This window comes from Plecotus auritus (genome assembly GCF_963455305.1).
Source record: "Plecotus auritus genome assembly, chromosome: 6".
NCBI classification, from domain to species: domain Eukaryota; kingdom Metazoa; phylum Chordata; class Mammalia; order Chiroptera; family Vespertilionidae; genus Plecotus; species Plecotus auritus.
In genome coordinates, this window is record NC_137773.1 from 178,449,233 (window position 1) to 178,466,652 (window position 17,420).

The window sequence follows — 17,420 nt, forward strand, 5'->3', positions numbered from 1 at the left end:
GTAAACAGACAATAAACATGTAAGGTGATAGCAATACATCAACACATCAGTGATCAGAAAACAAAACACATCGGTGATCGAAATGAATGTAAAAGGCTTCAGCTTGCCAGCTTGTTCCCCTCACCAATCAGTGACCAGCCAGCCAGGGATTTTTTTGGTGCCCGGCCTCTCTTGCTTGGGGTCTTTTGAGGGGAAATGTAATTCTTCTATCCAGCCCTAGAGGTCAGCAACGTCCATGACTGCATTCCTTTCCCTGTGATATTTGTGTGTGTGTGTGTGTGTTTTTAAATATATTTTATTGATTTTTTTTTACAAAGAGGAAGGGAGAGGGATAGAGACTTAGAAACATCGATGAGAGAGAAACATCGGTCAGCTGCCTCCTGCACACTCCCCACTGGGTATGTGCCCGCAACGAAGGTACATGCCCTTGACCGGAATCGAACCCAGGACCCTTCAGTCTGCAGGCCTACGCTCTATCCACTGAGCCAAACCGGTTTCGGCTATGTGGGTTTTTTTTTAAATATATTTTATTGATTTTTTTTACAGAGAGGAAGGGAGAGGGATAGAGAGTTAGAAACATCGATGAGAGAGAAACATCGATCAGCTGCCTCCTGCACACTCCCCACTGGGGATGTGCCCGCAACCAAGGTACATGCCCTTGGCCGGAACCGAACCCGGGACCCTTCAGTCCGCAGGCCGACGCTCTCCACTGAGCCAAACCAGCCAAGGATCCCTGTGATATTTTGTACCTCAGTAGATTCTGACCAATCAGGAATGTGTTGGTTTTTTTTTTTTTTTAGAGCTCACATGTGGATATTTCATCTAAGGCTCATTCCCAATTTTTATTAATAATTTTATTTAAACATTCCCAAGGATCCCAACCCCCATTTAAAAATTAAAACTGCAAAGACCTCCACTCAATGAAAACACATAAAACCCTCGTGGTATCACAATTCACAATACAACTCTTACTCTGACAAACTTTTTTTTCAGTGTTTTTTACTTCAAGAAAAATGATTTTAACTATGATGTTACATGCAATAAACACCAATTATTTAAGAAAGATGATCTTACATATAATATTACGTGCAATAAACATTTCAAGAGTAAAAGGATTTTGCCGAAACCGGTTTGGCTCAGTGGAAAGAGCATCGGCCTGCGGACTGAAGGGTCCCGGGTTCGATTCCGGTCAAGGGCATGTACCTTGGTTGCGGGCACATCTCCAGTGGGAGGTGTGCAGGAGGCAGCTGATCGATGTTTCTCTCTCACCGATGTTTCTAGCTCTCTATCCCTCTCCCTTCCTCTCTGTAAAATATCAATAAAAATATATTTTTAAAAAAAACAACAAAAAAAAAACCTTAAAAAAAAAAAGAGTAAAAGGATTTTAAGTATAACAATACTACCAAAACTGCACTAACATAGTATGATATCACAAAAGTTGAAGGAAATATTAAAAATCTGCAAATAACAGGATTGCTTCTGTTACATAATATTCCCTCCCCCGGCTCTATTTTTGTTCATCAGCTTATGTTGTTCATTATATTCCACAAATGAGTGAGGTCATACGATATTTATCTTTCTCTGTCTGGCTTATTTCGCTTGGCATGACGCTTTTAAAGTCTATTTTGTGGGATGTGAGTATTGCTGCTCCAGCTTTTTTTCTTTCCCATTTGCATGCGAAATTTTTTCCATCCCTTCCCTCTCATCCTGTGTGCGTCTTTCGTTCTGAGGTGGGTCCCTGTAGACAGCAGAGAGTTGGGTCACGTTTTTTTGTATCCCTTCAGCTACCCTACACCTTTTGATTGGAGCACTTAATCCGTTTACATTTAGGGTTATTATCGAGAGGTACTTCTTTATAGCCATTTTAATTCTGTATGGCTAGGTTTCTCTCTCTGTTTCTTCTTCCCAGCAATCCCTTACAGCAATCCCTTTAGTATTTCTTGTAATGCTGGCTTGGTGGTGATGAACTCCTTTAGCCTTTTATTGTCTGGGAAGCTCTTTATTTGACCGTCTGTTTTGAATGATAACCTTGCTGGATATAGTAATCTTGGTCTCACTCTGACAAACTTTATTTCACCCTTTATTACAAAGGTACAGTCGTCTGAGACTTCAGATATGAACCCTGCTGCATATTAATGTCACAGCTTAGTACAGTTTTCCGACGACTCACCAGGAGATACCGATTCTTTCTAGAAATAATAATTAAAAGAAATACTGGATGTTCCCAATTAAAAAAACACACACACAATTTCATGGCACTTAGAATTTCAGCTACTTGAGACAGTTGCCAAGGATGTACTGTATATAACTGCCTAGTAGCCTAGCAAGGGGACTTGGAGGCTAGGATTTTTTTTTATTAAAATATATTTTATTGACTTTTTACAGAGAGGAAGGGGGAGGGATAGAGAGTTGGAAACATCGATGAGAGAGAAACATCGATCAGCTGCCTCCTGCACACCCCCTACTGGGGATGTGCCCACAACCAATGTACATGCCCTTGACCAGAATCGAACCCGGGACCCTTCAGTCCGCAGGCCGATGCTCTATCCACTGAGCCAAACCGGTTTTGGCGAGGCTAGGATTTTTTATGGGTTACACTTCACTGATGGGAATTGGTTCGCTGATCCATGAACATGGCTGCTGGACAGCAGAAGTCAGAGAGAGCCCTGGCCGGTGTGGGTCGGTGGGTAGAGCATCAGCCTGCAGACTGAAGGGTCCCAGGTTTGATTCCCATCAAGGGCACATGCTAGGGTTGTGGGCTTAGTCCCCAGTAGGGGGTGTGCAGGAGACAGCCAATCTGTGATGTTTCTCTCTCTCTTCCTCTCCCTTCCTCTCTGAAATCAATAGAAATATATACGTAAGAGAAATAGAAGTTAGAGAGCCTTCGTGGGACACCTGTATAACGTAGACAGCTAATGTCTTCCTGCTGTTGAGAGACTGCTGTGCATCTTTCTGACAACAGTTAACCTTGGAAACCATACGCTTGTTCACAATCTTGGAGCTGTGCTACCCGATAGGGTTCTTTCTGGGACCCCCGCCTTTTTATCTTTCCCAGCGCTCATTGGACTTGGTCTTAACCCCTGCTCGGAGAAGCGGAGAAAGCAACGATTCCTAAAGGGGAGCACCCGTCCGCTCTGAGCCTTGGTCCCATTTTGCCATTTTCGCCTTCACGAGGGCACACCTGTGAACAAGTCAAGACTGGGTTCTCATGTAATCGAAGTGGAAGATAAGAAGACAAAGACCAGAATGTGGCGGGTGCTCCGCAGAGAAAGTGCTGTGTGTTCAGCTGTTCCAGGTGTGTGGTCCGCCTCCCCCTCTGGGAGCAGGGCCTGGCCTTCCCCTGCCCTCAGGGTCCCCCCAGGCGACACTTATTACCCTTGCCTTTCCCTCTCCTAGGCCCCAAGCACCCTTCTGTTGCTTCTGTGACTTGTTTCCTGAGCCTAGGGCTGGCTCACTCCTACTACCTCTGTAACTTTTTCAAAAACATCTTTTAATTTATTTCGGAGAGGAAGGGAGAGAAACATCAATGATGAGAGTCATCATCCATCGGCTGCCTCCTGCATGCCCCATACTGGGGATCGAACCTGCAACCCGGGCACGTGCTCTGGACCAGAATCGAAGCGTGGCCTCCTGGTTCCTAGATCAATGCTCAACCACTGAGCCACACGACAGCTGACCTGTAACTTTCTAAATACACTTTCTCTCTTTTTAAAAAAATATATTTTATTGATTTTTTACAGAGAGGAAAGGAGAGGGATAGAGAGTTAGAAACATCGATGAGAGAGAAACATCGATCAGCTGCCTCTTGCACACCCCCTACTGGGGATGTGCCCGCAACCCAGGTACATGCCCTTGACCGGAATTGAACCTGGGACCCTTCAGTCCGCAGGCTGACGCTCTATCCACTGAGCCACACCGCTTAGGGCTAAATACACTTTCTCTTAAAAAATAAAAATAAAAAGATTGTAGGGCAGGGATCACTTTTCTGAAGTTCCTCTGAGCTATGCGTTTGACAGCATGAGAGGGAAAGCGGCAGATCTGGAACAGCCGGTGCAAAGGCCCTGAGGCACCAGTAAATCAGCTGGTGTGGCTGCAGCCGCGAGGAGAGGAAGGCGCGAAGCCGGGTCGCCCCAGATGGCTGCGTACGGAGGCCCACAGGCCACCTGGAGCAGAGGGTCCAGGGCGAGTGGGGCGGGCGAAGATCCCCACCCTCCAGGGGGTTCCCCGACCAGCACCCGACTCCCTAACCGGGCTTTCCCCTCGGAGCTTCTTCCCCAGCCCTTTTCTTTCTGGCGGTGGCCAGCGACGACGGGAGACCTCCATGCAGCCGTGGACATAAGGACCCGACACAGGAACCGGAAGGAGCCGGTCCCGCCGAGGCCGGGGCGGGCGGCGGAGCAGAACGCAGCCACGACCTACGACCGGAAGGCGCCGGAAGCCGCCGGAAACCCGGCTGCTCCGAGGCCCCGCCCCTCCTCAGAGGCCCCGCCCCTCCCCGAGGCCCCGCCCCTCCTCGGGCGCGAGGGCTGCGTTTGCGCGTGCGCGCGCCCCCGGCGGTTAGGGCGCTGGTCGGGGAAGGGGCGGGGCCGAAGTCCGCGCCGGAAGGGGGTTGGCTGGGCGGGGCCGGAGGCGGTGGCGGTGGCTGCGCGCGCGCGCGAGTGCGGACGGGGAACGCCGCGCGGGCCGGGGCGGGCCGGGCGGTGGGGACGGCGGACGGCGACGATGGCCGCGGCAGCTGGCGGCGGCGGCGGCGGGCCGGGGGGGACGGCGGCGGGCGGCGCGGGGTCGGGCGGCGCGGCGGTGGCCGCGGGCCTGGCCGCGTACCGGCGGAAGGACGGGGGCCCGGCCGGCAAGTTCTGGGAGAGCCCGGAGACGGTGTCCCAGCTGGACTCGGTGCGCGTGTGGCTGGGCAAGCACTACAAGAAGGTGGGTTCGCGCGCCCGCGGGGGCCGGGGGGCCGCGCGACGGGGGTCCGGGGCGGCTGCTGGCCTCGCGGGCCCCGGGCCGCCCCTCCCCCCGCGCGCCACGAGGGACAACAAAGGCAGCAGCCGGGCTCGCCACGCCCCCGCGGTCGGGCCTCCGAGCCCGCGCGTCCGGGGCTCCCCAGGGCTCCGGGGCTCCCGGGCCCACGCAGCCCTGCTCGCTCCCTGCGCAGGGACGGGGGGCGCAGCCGTCCCGCGGCTGTGGGTCGGGCTCGGGGGGTGGGGGGGGGGCTGCGTGAGGCGGGAACGAACGTGACGGAAAACTCTGGGCCGCTGGGGAAAGCGGCTGCTTTTTGTTTCGAGCCGAGCCGTCCAAGGCGGGGAGGAGGGAACCACGGCCCTCCTACCTGTTGCCTGGCCGGAGCACGAACCTCCGTGGCGCTCGGCCGGCGGTGACCGCGGGCTGGGGAACGGCCTGAAGGAGGGCGTGGATGAGCCTTGGGAACGGGGCGGTGATCGCAGCGGAGGGACCTTGGGGTCTGCAGAGCGCCGGACTCGACGTGCACCTGCAACCTGCTGTTTGTCAGCGAGGCCTTCCCGGGAACCCCGCTGCTGTTAGGTCACCCCACTTCCTATCTTGATGTTCTTCGCACCAGTTTTTGAAATTGCTTTTTTCGTTTATCGCCTGCTCTTACCTTTGGGATGTGAGTCAGCGGCGGTGAAAGTAGTGGCTTGATTATAACCGACGTTCAACTTCTCCTTTATGGAAGTGCTTAGGAATGCCGCCCTTAGAAGGTGTAAGGAAGGAAGCAGACAGCCAAAAACACTCCCTCTGCCCCCAGATTTCCGGAGCCCCTTTCTCAGTTCTGCGCTTCCCCCGCCCCGGAGACCAAAGCAGTTGGGGCAGGATCCCCTCCGGCCTGATCAGTGCGGAGTGTCCTTGACCGGGTCGGCACGATTGCCTCTCCCTTAGTGGTTATTTAGTAAATAGTTGCTGAATGAATGAAAAGATAAAGCAGTCTAGGAATCGATAGGGTGTCCCCCCCATAAAATGTATGCACACTTTCACAGCTGATAACTCACTGAATTTTGGAAATGAACTGTATGGTCATCAACACTGACTTTATAGTCATTCAACGTGTGTAGTTAATAAACACCCACCTTATACACATTCATAGTGTGTGTATGCATTTTGGGGGGACACCCTGTGTTTATTTGGGGTGCACAGCGTACCGAAGCTTGTCAGTGTTTGAAGTTGTTAGGCATGGGCAGGGACCCTGGGTGTGTTTTGGCAATTACACTGTGGTGCTTCCAGAAATGACAGCCTCTTAGGTGAAGTTTTAGGAGGAGACAGACTATATATATATTATTACTTACAGGGTATTTTTAGATGCTTCATTTTTTTTTTCTTTCCTGGAATTTTGGGGTCACATTCGGGATTGTAGATTTTTTTTTTAAATCTACATGTAAGTAGACAAGAATATTGCTCTCCCTTGTATAATGATAAATTGGCCACTGTTTTTGTGGTGATACTAGAGTTTCTGGAAGTGGCTAAGGGAATTGAATATATATTATTAAAATATAATTTTTTTTATCATGTGCCCTGCTTTAACAAATAAAAAGACTTGAGTAATATTTCTTTAGGTTATTTCTTTGTGATTCCCATAGGATTGTTCAAATAAAATATCAGGGAAAGTGAAAAGAAAGGGAAATAACAAGTAATAATCTCTACCTCCTCAAACTCTGCGTCTGTTTGATTCCAATTTTAAGAGAGTAGCTTAGGTTTGAACGATCCTTCAGGGATTTGTTTGGGTGAGGCTGACCGAAGGGTTTGTACCAGAGTGTTGAGGCCAATAGGTTAAAGCTGGCTCAGTTTCCCTGCGGTCTTAAAGACACAGTCAAAATTAGGTTTGATTTCTCGGGGTTTCTTAAAGCCAGAGCATATTTCTTGGGCCTCCTCAGGTTCACAGCTGAATCTGACAGCCAAAGTCCCGTCGGTTTCTGAGAGGGTGTTGGAGTGGTGGAAGCGTGGACCAGGAGGTTCTTCGCCTGTTTGTGCTCACTGTGTCTTCACTTGGACACATGGGTGGGTTAACAGACTTCCTATTGCATTTGATACTGCATTTTCAGGCTGCTACATCTCAGCACCTGTGTAGAATAAGCATGACCTTGGTAGTCCCCATTGATTGATTGATTGATTAGGTATTCCATATGTGTCCTTATCCCCCCATTGGTAGTCCCCCTTTTATTGATGGGTCTTTCCATGCAGCCAGTGAACAGCTGAGCACCTACCGTATCCAGGCACTCAAAACAACTCACCTAGGTCCTCACAGCCGTCCTGAAGGATCGACATTACTTACTTTGTTTTACAGGGAGAGGAGCCCAAAGCTCCAGATCTAAGTAATTTCTCTAAGATTACAGTTAGGAGTGGCAGATTTGGGATTCAGTGAGTCCCGCCCTCTTATTTTCTAGTCCTTTTTTTTTTTTTTTTTTTTTTTTTTGGCTACACATCCCTCTTTCTAAGGAAATCACAATTTGTGGAAACGATAGGCATAGACACCTGCCTGTAAAACCCCGGTGATGGCAAGTGAAGAGAGAACTTCTTCGCATGGTTTTCCTTTTCTAAATGCCCTTAGGAGGTGTTCAGTAACTATTTGTTCAGTGAGGGAGCAGATTAGTATAGCAACCTATTCACTCAGGCTTTGCAGATAAATTTGGCTTAGCAACACAAGAGTGAGTCCCGCCCTTGTTTTTAAAGGTATAACAGGTGCTTTAATTACATTTTGCAAGGGCTCTTTGTGTAGACTTCAGACCATTTTAAAAACTTTTCAAGTAGTGGCAGCCATTACTGCGCAGCAACAACAGCAAGGCTGGTTGGAGTGGCTGGCCAGTGAGTGCTGACGAGGGTCGTGGGGGTTTTGCAGTCCTGGCTGGTGTGGTTCCGTGGTTGGGTGTCGTCCCGTGCACTGCAAGGTTCCATTCAAGTCCCGATCAGGTCAGGTGCCTGGGTTTCGAATTCGGTCTCCAGTTGCAGACGAGAGTGAATCCTTTCTAACCTGGAACGAGCTTCAGCTGGCCGAGGAGTCCGCGGAGGTGGCCGCTTTCTGGCAGAGGAAGCCATGGCAGGCCGAGGCGCGGTGGGAAGCTTGCTCGGCTCCCTGAGTTGCGCCTTGGTGTTGCTGACACGCCTTTCATCCTAACTCGGTGAAGATGAGAGCTGTGTGTCTGTCTGTCCATAGTCTCTGGGTGGTTTTCAGATTATAACAGTTTCCTGGTCTCACATGGATTCAACTCCGATACGTTGGAGGTGAAGTACATCTGTAAGCCATTAGGTTTCCTGGTAAGTTTTCCCAAAGTTTGGCTAATTCCTGAAATAAGATTTCAGATTTAAGGATGAGCACTGAACTAAGAGTAGGTTGCTTAAGGAAGTTATTTAAATGCCCTTTACATAAATCATTAACAGTTAAAGACAGTTATTTCTTTTTATGGGATAGTTGCTGCAATAGGATTGTTTAGGGACAAGTTAAACTTTATATTCTATTAATGCCATAGGTAATATAAAGAAGGTTTATTAAAAAGACCCCCAAAAAGAAAAAAAGGTTTATTGGTAAAGCTTTCTAAACACATCTTCCTAATGTTCTTAACCAAAATACTTTGAGACTAAAACATTGTTGTCTTAAGTAAAAGGTGGTGTTGAAATTTTTTTTTATCAAAGGATAAAATTCTTGACTGAAATAGTCTATATCAGTGGTCGGCAAACCGTGGCTCGCGAGCCACATGCGGCTCTTTGGCCCCTTGAGTGTGGCTCTTCCACAAAACACCACAGCCTGGGCGAGTCTATTTTGAAGAAGTGGCGTTAGAAGAAGTTTAAGTTTAAAAAATTTGGCTCTCCAAAGAAATTTCAATTGTACTGTTGATATTTGGCTCTATTGACTAATGAGTTTGCCAACCACTGGTCTATATCATTACTTTTTTTTTTCATACTCAGGAGTTACTATTTTGAAAGCTGTTAAGAACTTTTTATATTATCCTAGAGGCCTGGTGCACGAAATTTGTGCACAGGTAGGGTCCCTGGGCCTGGCGGGTGATCAGGGCCGATCAGGGCCTTCCTTCATTCTGTGCCGCCCCCTGGTGGTCAGCGGACATCATAGCGAGCGATCGAACTGGTGGATCTCCTGGGGGGACACTGCATATTAATTAGCCTTTTTTATATATAGATAGAGCTTTAGAAGCAGTTGAAAGGAACTCAGTTATATCAGTGTGGAATCGTGGAATGGGTATTGCATTTGGTTGGAAGATGTGAGTTCAGTACTCTTGGCTGCTAATTGGTGGTGTCCTTGAACCGATTGTTTTATTTCGATGTTTTAGTAAGACTGCAGCTCCATAGGACTGTTGTTCGAGGAAATGAGATAGTCCTTAAAGCTGGGTTACAGAAATTGGAGGTGGGTGTGATACTTACGCCATATACCCCATGGTCAGCCTGTTTCATTCTTGGTTAAATAGGATGTTGTAATGTTTACATTTTTAAAGGTTGACTTAAAAATCATTGGAAAGTCAGACATTGGCTGCCTTTTGAGTGGGTGCAAGATATAGTTTACAGTAATGCGTTAGTGTCAAATCTCATTTATGAAGGTTTCACATAAAACATATCAACAAAAAAACTAGCCTTCAGCAAAGTTAACTGCACACTGGCTGTTTCAGAGTGGAAAGCTAATGCATCTGTTGAACAAATAAACATTTGAGAGGAGGCTGAACTTTAAGAATTGCCCTGTCTGCTATGCTTTTTTTTTTTTAAATATATTTTTATTGATTTTTTTTTTTTTACAGAGAGGAAGGGAGAGGGAGATAGAGCCAGAAACATTGATGAGAGAGAAACATCAATCAGCTGCCTCCTGCACACTCCCTACTGGGTATGTGCCCGCAACCAAGGTACATGCCCTTGACCGGAATCAAACCCGGGACCCTTGAGTCCGCAGGCCGACGCTCTATCCACTGAGCCAAACCGGTTAGGGCTCTGCGATGCTTTTTGACTGGCATTGGCACAAATTGAATTGAGAGCCACTCAGCGTAATGTATAGTAGTGGTAGACTGTGCCGCTAATCTTTTGCCATATAGAAATGACTTAGATGTTATTTATTGTAATAGACACTTCATTCATCTTGAAATGTTGGATGATACTGGGAAAGAGGTTTGCTCCAGGAAGAAAAATTTAGGGTTTTTTTTTTTTGTCTTTTGTGAAACTGAAGAAAGTATAGATATTTTTTCTGTACAAAATTGGAGATTTAAAAAAAAAATTATTGAATATTGGTTTCTGAAAGTGATCCTGAACATTTAATACCAAATTAAACTTTTACACTTAATTTCGCTCACTAATCTATGCGTTCACTGTCATGTTACCCATTGTCTTTCTTTGCTGTGAAGCAGCTTGCTGTCTACCGCTGGTTTGGCCTTTTTTAAAAATATATTTTTTTATTGATTTTTCTACGGAGAGGAAGGGAGAGGGATAGTTAGAAACATCGATCAGCTGCCTCCTGCACCCCCCCCCCCCACTGGGGATGTGCCCGAAACCAAGGTACATGCCCTTGACGGGAATCGAACCTGGGACCCTTCAGTCCACAGGCCGACGCTCTATCCATTGAGCCACACCGGTCAAGACTGGTTTGGCCTTTTGACATTACTCACCTCAGCATGTATAACTTCTCACGTAAACTTGTTTAAAACAATATTTTAATTGTGGCAAAACCCATAATTTTAAATGCACATGTATTTTTGATGCATGAAAACCACCATTTTATTATGCTCACTTACTGGCATAAGACAACTGTGTTGGCCCTAACCAGTTTGGCTCAGTGGATAGAGCGTCGGCCTGCGGACTGAAGGGTCCCAGGTTCGATTCCGGTCAAGGGCATGTACCTTGGTTGCGGGCACATCCCCAGTAGGGAGTGTGCAGGAGGCAGCTGATCGATGTTTCTCTCTCATCGATGTTTCTAACTCTCTATCCCTCTCCCTTCCTCTCTGTAAAAAATCCATAAAACATATTTTTTTAAAAAAGACAACTGTGTTGTTGTGCTTAGAGTTCTGTGGTCAGGAATTGGAAGGACGTCCTGGGACAGTGGTGTCTGCTCAGTGATGCCGGGCCTCCGCTGGGGCCTGCATGGTGGGGTGACTGGGCAGAGTCGTCTGGAACCATCTCTCGGAGTCTGGGGCTGTGCTCTCAGTCTCCTGGGCTCCGAGGTGTGGTGCTGTCGGGCGATTGGACGCATCCTCGTCGTTCAGGGCGAGTGTCCCTGAAGACTGTGGGAGGGAGGGGAGGAGGGGGGAGAGCATCGTGTGAGAGAGACTCATTGACTGGGTTGCCTTCCGCATGCGCCCTGACCCAGGCGAGGAGTGAACCTGAAATCCAGGTATGTGCCCTCGACTGGAAATTAAACCCATGACCCTTCGGTGCATGGGCCGACACCATAACCACTGAGCTACGCCGGCCAGGGTATCCCTTTGGTCTTGTAAGCTCCTTTGCAGCGAGAGCTTGTGGGACGGGGATAACTGCCCCACGCCCTGCTCGGGGGATGGGAAGTAAGCTGACCTCTGTGCGCGTCGGTCCGGGTGTTGAGCCCCTGTCTCTGCCTTGCAGTACGTCCACGCGGATGCGCCCACCAATAAGACACTGGCTGGACTCGTGGTGCAGCTGCTGCAGTTCCAGGAAGATGCCTTCGGGAAGCACGTCGCCAACCCGGCCTTCACCAAGCTCCCTGTGAGTACCCGCCCTCAGCTGGGGAACTGACTGCTGAACCGGGGGCGCGGCTCCTCCGGGCCAGTTACTGTTGGTGAGACATCACCGCGGTTACCATGGAGACTGGCTGTTGACGTTTTGCTGTGTTGTCCTTTCCCTGTAGTTTCTGCTGTGCTGGGTCTTCATTCCTTCCGATTCAGTTCTTGGGCTAGAACACTGTTTAGTGGAGCTTTTATATTTTGTAGGTGGAATTCTCCTGCACTTGTGTGAGAATATAATTCTGCTCTTGCAATTGGTATTTTGACTGATAATTTGGCTTGATATAGAAATACTGGAAATTTTATTTTCATTTGAAATCTGTAGGTTTTATTCCCAACATTTTGTAGAAAAAAAAATCTGTTGATTTAGCGCCTCCCCCCTTTTTTAATATACTTTTTTTTAACTTTAGAGAAGGGAGAGGGAGAGAGAGAGAAACATCAATGATGAGAGAGAACCATTGATTGGCTGCCTCCTGCACGTCGCCTACTGGGGACTAAGCCTGCAACCCAGGCACGTGCCCTTCACTGGAATTGAACCCGGGACCCTCAGTCTGCAGGCTGACGTTCCTTCCACTGAGCCAAACCAGCTAGGGCTCCCCCTTTTTTTTTTTTTTTTAAATATATTTTATTGATTTTTTACAGAGAGGAAGGGAGAGGGACAGAGAGCCAGAAACATCGATCAGCTGCCTCCTGCACACCCCCCACTGGGGATGTGCCCGCAACCAAGGTACATGCCCCTGACCGGAATCGAACCCGGGACCCTTCAGTCCCCAGGCCGACGCTCCATCCACTGAGCCAAACCGGTTTCGGCTATGCTGATCTTTGAAACTTCTTTTTCTCTTTGAAATGTAGAAATATGTCTAGTTGTGATAAGTCGTGGTCTGGAGACTCACTTGTGTTTCTTCAGCTCAGGGACCATCCAGTCTTCAGTCTCCTCTGCTACCCTGTGTGCCTTTGTTTGTATTTTTGGACTCTTTTTTTTTTTTTTAATATATTTTATTGATTTTTTACAGAGAGGAAGGGAGAGGGACAGAGAGCCAGAAACATCGATGAGAGAGAAACATCGATCAGCTGCCTCCTGCACACCCCCCACTGGGGGGATGTGCCCGCAACCAAGGTACATGCCCTTGACCGGAATCGAACCCGGGACCTCTCAGTCCGCAGGCCGATGCTCTGTCCACTGAGCCACACCGGTCAGGGCTAGTTTATCTTTTTCCATGTGATTATCTGGTTATGTCAGCAACACTTATTAAAAAATGCTGCTTTCGTCACTGATTTGAGCTCAGTAAATACTAAGCATTTGATTATGTCCCAAGTTGTGAGAATTCAAAGAATAATACAGGGTATTGTTTGTCCGCAGGGGCTCACCCTCGGTGAGCTGTGCACACAGAGCCTTTGACTTTCCCATCTCGGGAAAGGCTTTCCCGGGAAAGGGCCTTGAACCGAGTCCGGGAAGTTGAGGGTGAGTTCCTCGGGAACGCCGAGGACGGGATCCTCAGGGGTGATGTCAGCATGGGAAGCGTCGGGGCCTGAGAACGCTGGTGCCCTCAGGTAGTTGCAGGTAGCACCCCAAGGTTAGAGCTGAGGACAGCGGGCAGAGAGAGGGCCTGAAACCAGGCACAGAGGCCAAGTTTGCTAGTGCTGCGCCAGAGGTGGCTTTCACCTGCAAGTCACGGGGAGTGACCAGGCGGAGAGTAGAAGGTGGCTTCGTCAGCTTTGGGTGTGAGGGTCTCCCACAGGCTGGCTGGAGCTGCTGAGACCGGAGGCTTTGACCGCCAGTGGTTTTCCACCGAGAGGCTGCTGAACCAATGCCAGCGAGCTGGACACAGCCACGGGGGGCGGGGGGACCCTAGAGGACAGGGAGGAATGGGAGACGTTGAGGAACGAGTTGACATGGGTGGCTGCCGCTCCTTCGACCTTGGCACGGAGGGGAGAGCCAGGGGACGAGGTGCCTGAGGAAGGCAGTCGGTGCAGCCAGCTGTCCACACTGCCCAGACCAGCGAGGAATATTTTTAGGCAGGAACCCTGTTTAAAAATAATTCATGGCTCAGCGCCAGGGGGCCGGGTGTCCTCCTCTTCTCCCGAGGCAGCGTAGCCTTTTCCCACACGGAAGGATTGTGTGTGGTGGTGTGAGAAAGCGGCTGTGAGACAGCAAAGCGAGGAAGGTTTGAGTGAGACGTGTAAACTGTTTACCTTAAGGTTTTTCTTCTCGTGAATCAGCAGTACTGGAGTAAGAGTTCAAGTGGAGCTGGATAACTTCCTAATCACGCCGGGCATTAAACAGATGGCCCAGCATAGGTGTGTGTTGTCTAATGCTGTCAGAGGAGTTACACAGACTGAGGAAAGCGTATTGCGTAAGGCTCGAAATACATCACACAGGCAGACGTGAGCGTGGATGGTAAAACCCGTTCCCATACTCCTCCAGGCTCACGACCTTTGCAGGCCCAGCACAGACAGTCGTCACGTTGGAAAAGCGTCCATTTTGCCTTCTGCCTTTTTAAAAAGATCACAGCATCTTGTTTAAAGACAAAGCTCTGAGAACCGGAACACCACTGAAAGGTCCAGTCAGACAGCTTGCCTGCGAGGTGATCCCAGCTCTGATTGCCGTGGGCTGGGATAAAGAGGACATGCAGTGGCGGTCCTGTCGGCCTTGACAGGCAAACTTTTGACTTTTCTTCTTCTTTGATTTTCACACCCGGGGATGGGCCTTTCTGGAAACAGCCACACATTTAACATCCGTTTTATCCAGCATGTGTCTGTAGGGGGAGGGTTTTCTGGCTGTTGAGCCCACCTTATGGCTGGAGCCAGCAACACTGTTTCATCTGTAAAATGGGCTGGAAAGCACCAAGTGCATAGGGTGCCTGAGGAGTAAAGGCGGCCACGTGTATAAAGCGCCTCGTGGTGACGCCTCAGGAATTGGCAGCAGGGAGGGTGCCCCCGAGACAGAGAACCTGCAGCGCAGTGACCTGTGGTTACAGGTGCTCCTCAGAGGCTCCAGCTGACCCTGCAGCAGCCTGGGTTTGAACTGCATGGATCTGCTTACCCTGTCTAAGAAAGAGGGAGGTGCTCATTGGCCATCACACCCTCAAAGGTGGCGGCGCCCACAGCCAGTAAAGAGGGAATATGCTCATTGGCCATCACACCCTCACAAAGATGGCGGCGCCCACAGCCAGTAAAGAGGGAGGTGCTCATTGGCCATCACACCCTCAGAGGTGGCGGCGCCCACAGCCAGTAAAGAGGGAGATGCTCATTGGCCATCACACCCTCACAAAGATGGCGGCGCCCACAGCCAGTAAAGAGGGAGATGCTCATTGGCCATCACACCCTCACAAAGATGGCGGCGCCCACAGCCAGTAAAGAGGGAGATGCTCATTGGCCATCACACCCTCACAAAGGTGGCGGCGCCCACAGCCACAAGATGGCGATGCCCAGTCCCCTCAGCCCCGCTGGGGCACCTGCGTCCGGAGTCCCCCAGTCCCTTCAGCCCCCCAGCTGCCCAGGGCCGCCCGAGGCTCAGGTAACCAGGGCCGCCCGAGGCTCAGGTAACCAGGGCCGGCCGGGGCTTGCGCTGCTGGCAGTGGCAGTAGCAGAGGTGTGATGGGGGCATCGCTTTCCCCTGATCGCTGGGTTGCCTCACGGTTTGCCGCTCTGTTGACTAATGAGTTTGCCTACCACTGACCTAGACTCTGGATTCCAATAATTACAGGCTGTTGTTGTTCCTTGTGATTAAGCCCCTATCCCAGTGGTCGGCAAACTCATTAGTCAACAGAGTGACAAACCGCGGCTCGCGAGCCGCATGTGGCTCATGAGCCACAGTTTGCCGACCACTGATCTAGGCTAATATACAAATAGACCCAAACAACCGGTCACTGTGACGTGCACTGGCCACCAGGGGGCACGCGTGGAACATGGCGAGCATCGGGAGCGGTGGGATGGTGGAGCAGGTGAGCGGGGCGCTGGTCGCTGTCATCCGGGCGAGCCTCTGGTGGTTACTGAAAATTCTTTGCTCCCGCACACCGCAGTCCCGCCTGGTGCTCGCACCTGCTGCCGGTTGCAGCCCCACTTGCACCCATTGCCAGCGCCCAGAGCCAGCCCCTATCGCTCGGCGCTGTCAGCGGGTGCAAGTGGCGGCTGCCAGCCCCGATCACCCCTCAGGGCTTCTCTACCTCCCCCTGCTCCTGAGGGGCGATTGGGGCAGCAGCTGCCTCTCGCACCCGCTGCCAGCGATGGCCCCAGTCGCTTTGCACTGTCAGCGCTGCGGCGGCAGCGGAGCGGGGCTGCCCACAGACGGGACTGGGGGCCACGGCGGGAGGGGCCAAGACCTGTGCCCACTGTAGCCTCGTGGCCCACAGTTCCTTTCAAGGTGCACGGATTTGTGCACGGGGCCCCTAGTTTACAATAAACACTGTGAGTGGCCCTAACCGGTGTGGCTCAGCGGATAGAGTATTGGCCTGCGGACTGAGAGGTCCCGGGTTCGATTTCGGTCAAGGGCATGTGCCAGGATTGCGGTCTCAATCCCCGGTGGGGGGTGTGCAGGAGGCAGCCGATCAATTCTCATCATCGATGGTTCTATCACTCCTCCCTTTCTCTCTAAAATCAATAAACATTTTTTAAAAACCTAAATGGATTTCCTCTTTTTTACGATTTTCTTAATAACATGGTCTTTCCTCTAGCTTACTTTATTGTAAGAATACAGTATATAATACATATGACATACAAAATATGTACTAATGGACTGTTTATGTTGTTGGTAAGGCTTCTGGTCAACAGTAGGCTATTAAGTTTGGGGGGAGCCGAAACCGGTTTGGCTCAGTGGATAGAGCGTCGGCCTGTGAACTGAAAGGTCCCGGGTTCGATTCCGGTCAAGGGCATGTACCTTGGTTGTGGGCACATCCTCAGTGGAAGGTGTGCAGGAGGCAGCTGATCGATGTTTCTCTCTCACCGATGTTTCTAGCTCTCTATCCCTCTCCCTTTCTCTCTGTGAAATATCAATAAAATATATTTAAAAAAAAAAAAGTTTGGGGGGAGTCTAAAATTATATGCAGATTTTCAATGGGGGGTGGGGTAGGGGTCAGTGCTCCTAACCCTCACGTTCAAGGATCAACTATTAAATTTCTCTTACTAATAAAATTGGGGACTATTTCTAGAAAGCACTATTTTAAACTTGAAAGCAGTTAAAATACACAAAGAAACTTAATGAATTATTTGGTTGTTGTCATATTTGTGAGGTAAAAAGATTATGGAGCCGAAGTGATGTGTTTTCCCCCCAGAATTGTTTTCAGGGTGTGAAGATGCCGGAATTCCCTCGAAGTTTCTTGATTTGTTGAACATACTCATTCCTGCTCCTTGGTTCACTTCTCCCGTTCACTCTCTGACCTAGTCGTTTCTTGGTGAACAGGCCCAAAAGTGGCATTATTAATGCATGTGCTCAGCCCCACACACACATTACAAACAGATTATCTACCCTCCCCCCGCTCTTTTTAATTTTTTTTTAAATATATTTTATTGATATTTCACAGAGAGGAAGGGAGAGGGATAGAGAGCTAGAAACATTGATGAGAGAGAAACATCGATCAGCTGCCTCCTGCACACCCCCCACTGGGGATGTGCCCGCAACCAAGGTACATGCCCTTGACCGGAATCGAACCCGGGACCCTTCTGTCCGCAGGCCGACGCTCTATCCACTGAGCCAAACCGGCTTCGGCCACTCTTTTTAATTTTTAAAAATTG

The 17,420-nt window shown here is 49.8% G+C and overlaps 1 protein-coding gene across 1 annotated transcript in view; it reads left to right on the forward strand.

Annotated features, from left to right (window-relative positions):
• Window positions 1-4,722: 4,722 nt before the first annotated feature.
• Window positions 4,723-17,420, forward strand: part of SMARCC1 (SWI/SNF related BAF chromatin remodeling complex subunit C1) — a gene marked incomplete at its 5' end in the record, with an annotated part of 87,001 nt that continues 74,303 nt past the window's right edge. Inside the window, 2 exons of the mRNA XM_080672709.1 lie at window positions 4,723-4,926; window positions 11,554-11,673. Coding sequence (XP_080528835.1) covers window positions 4,723-4,926; window positions 11,554-11,673 — 324 coding nt within the window. The remainder of the gene's footprint in view (window positions 4,927-11,553; window positions 11,674-17,420) is intronic.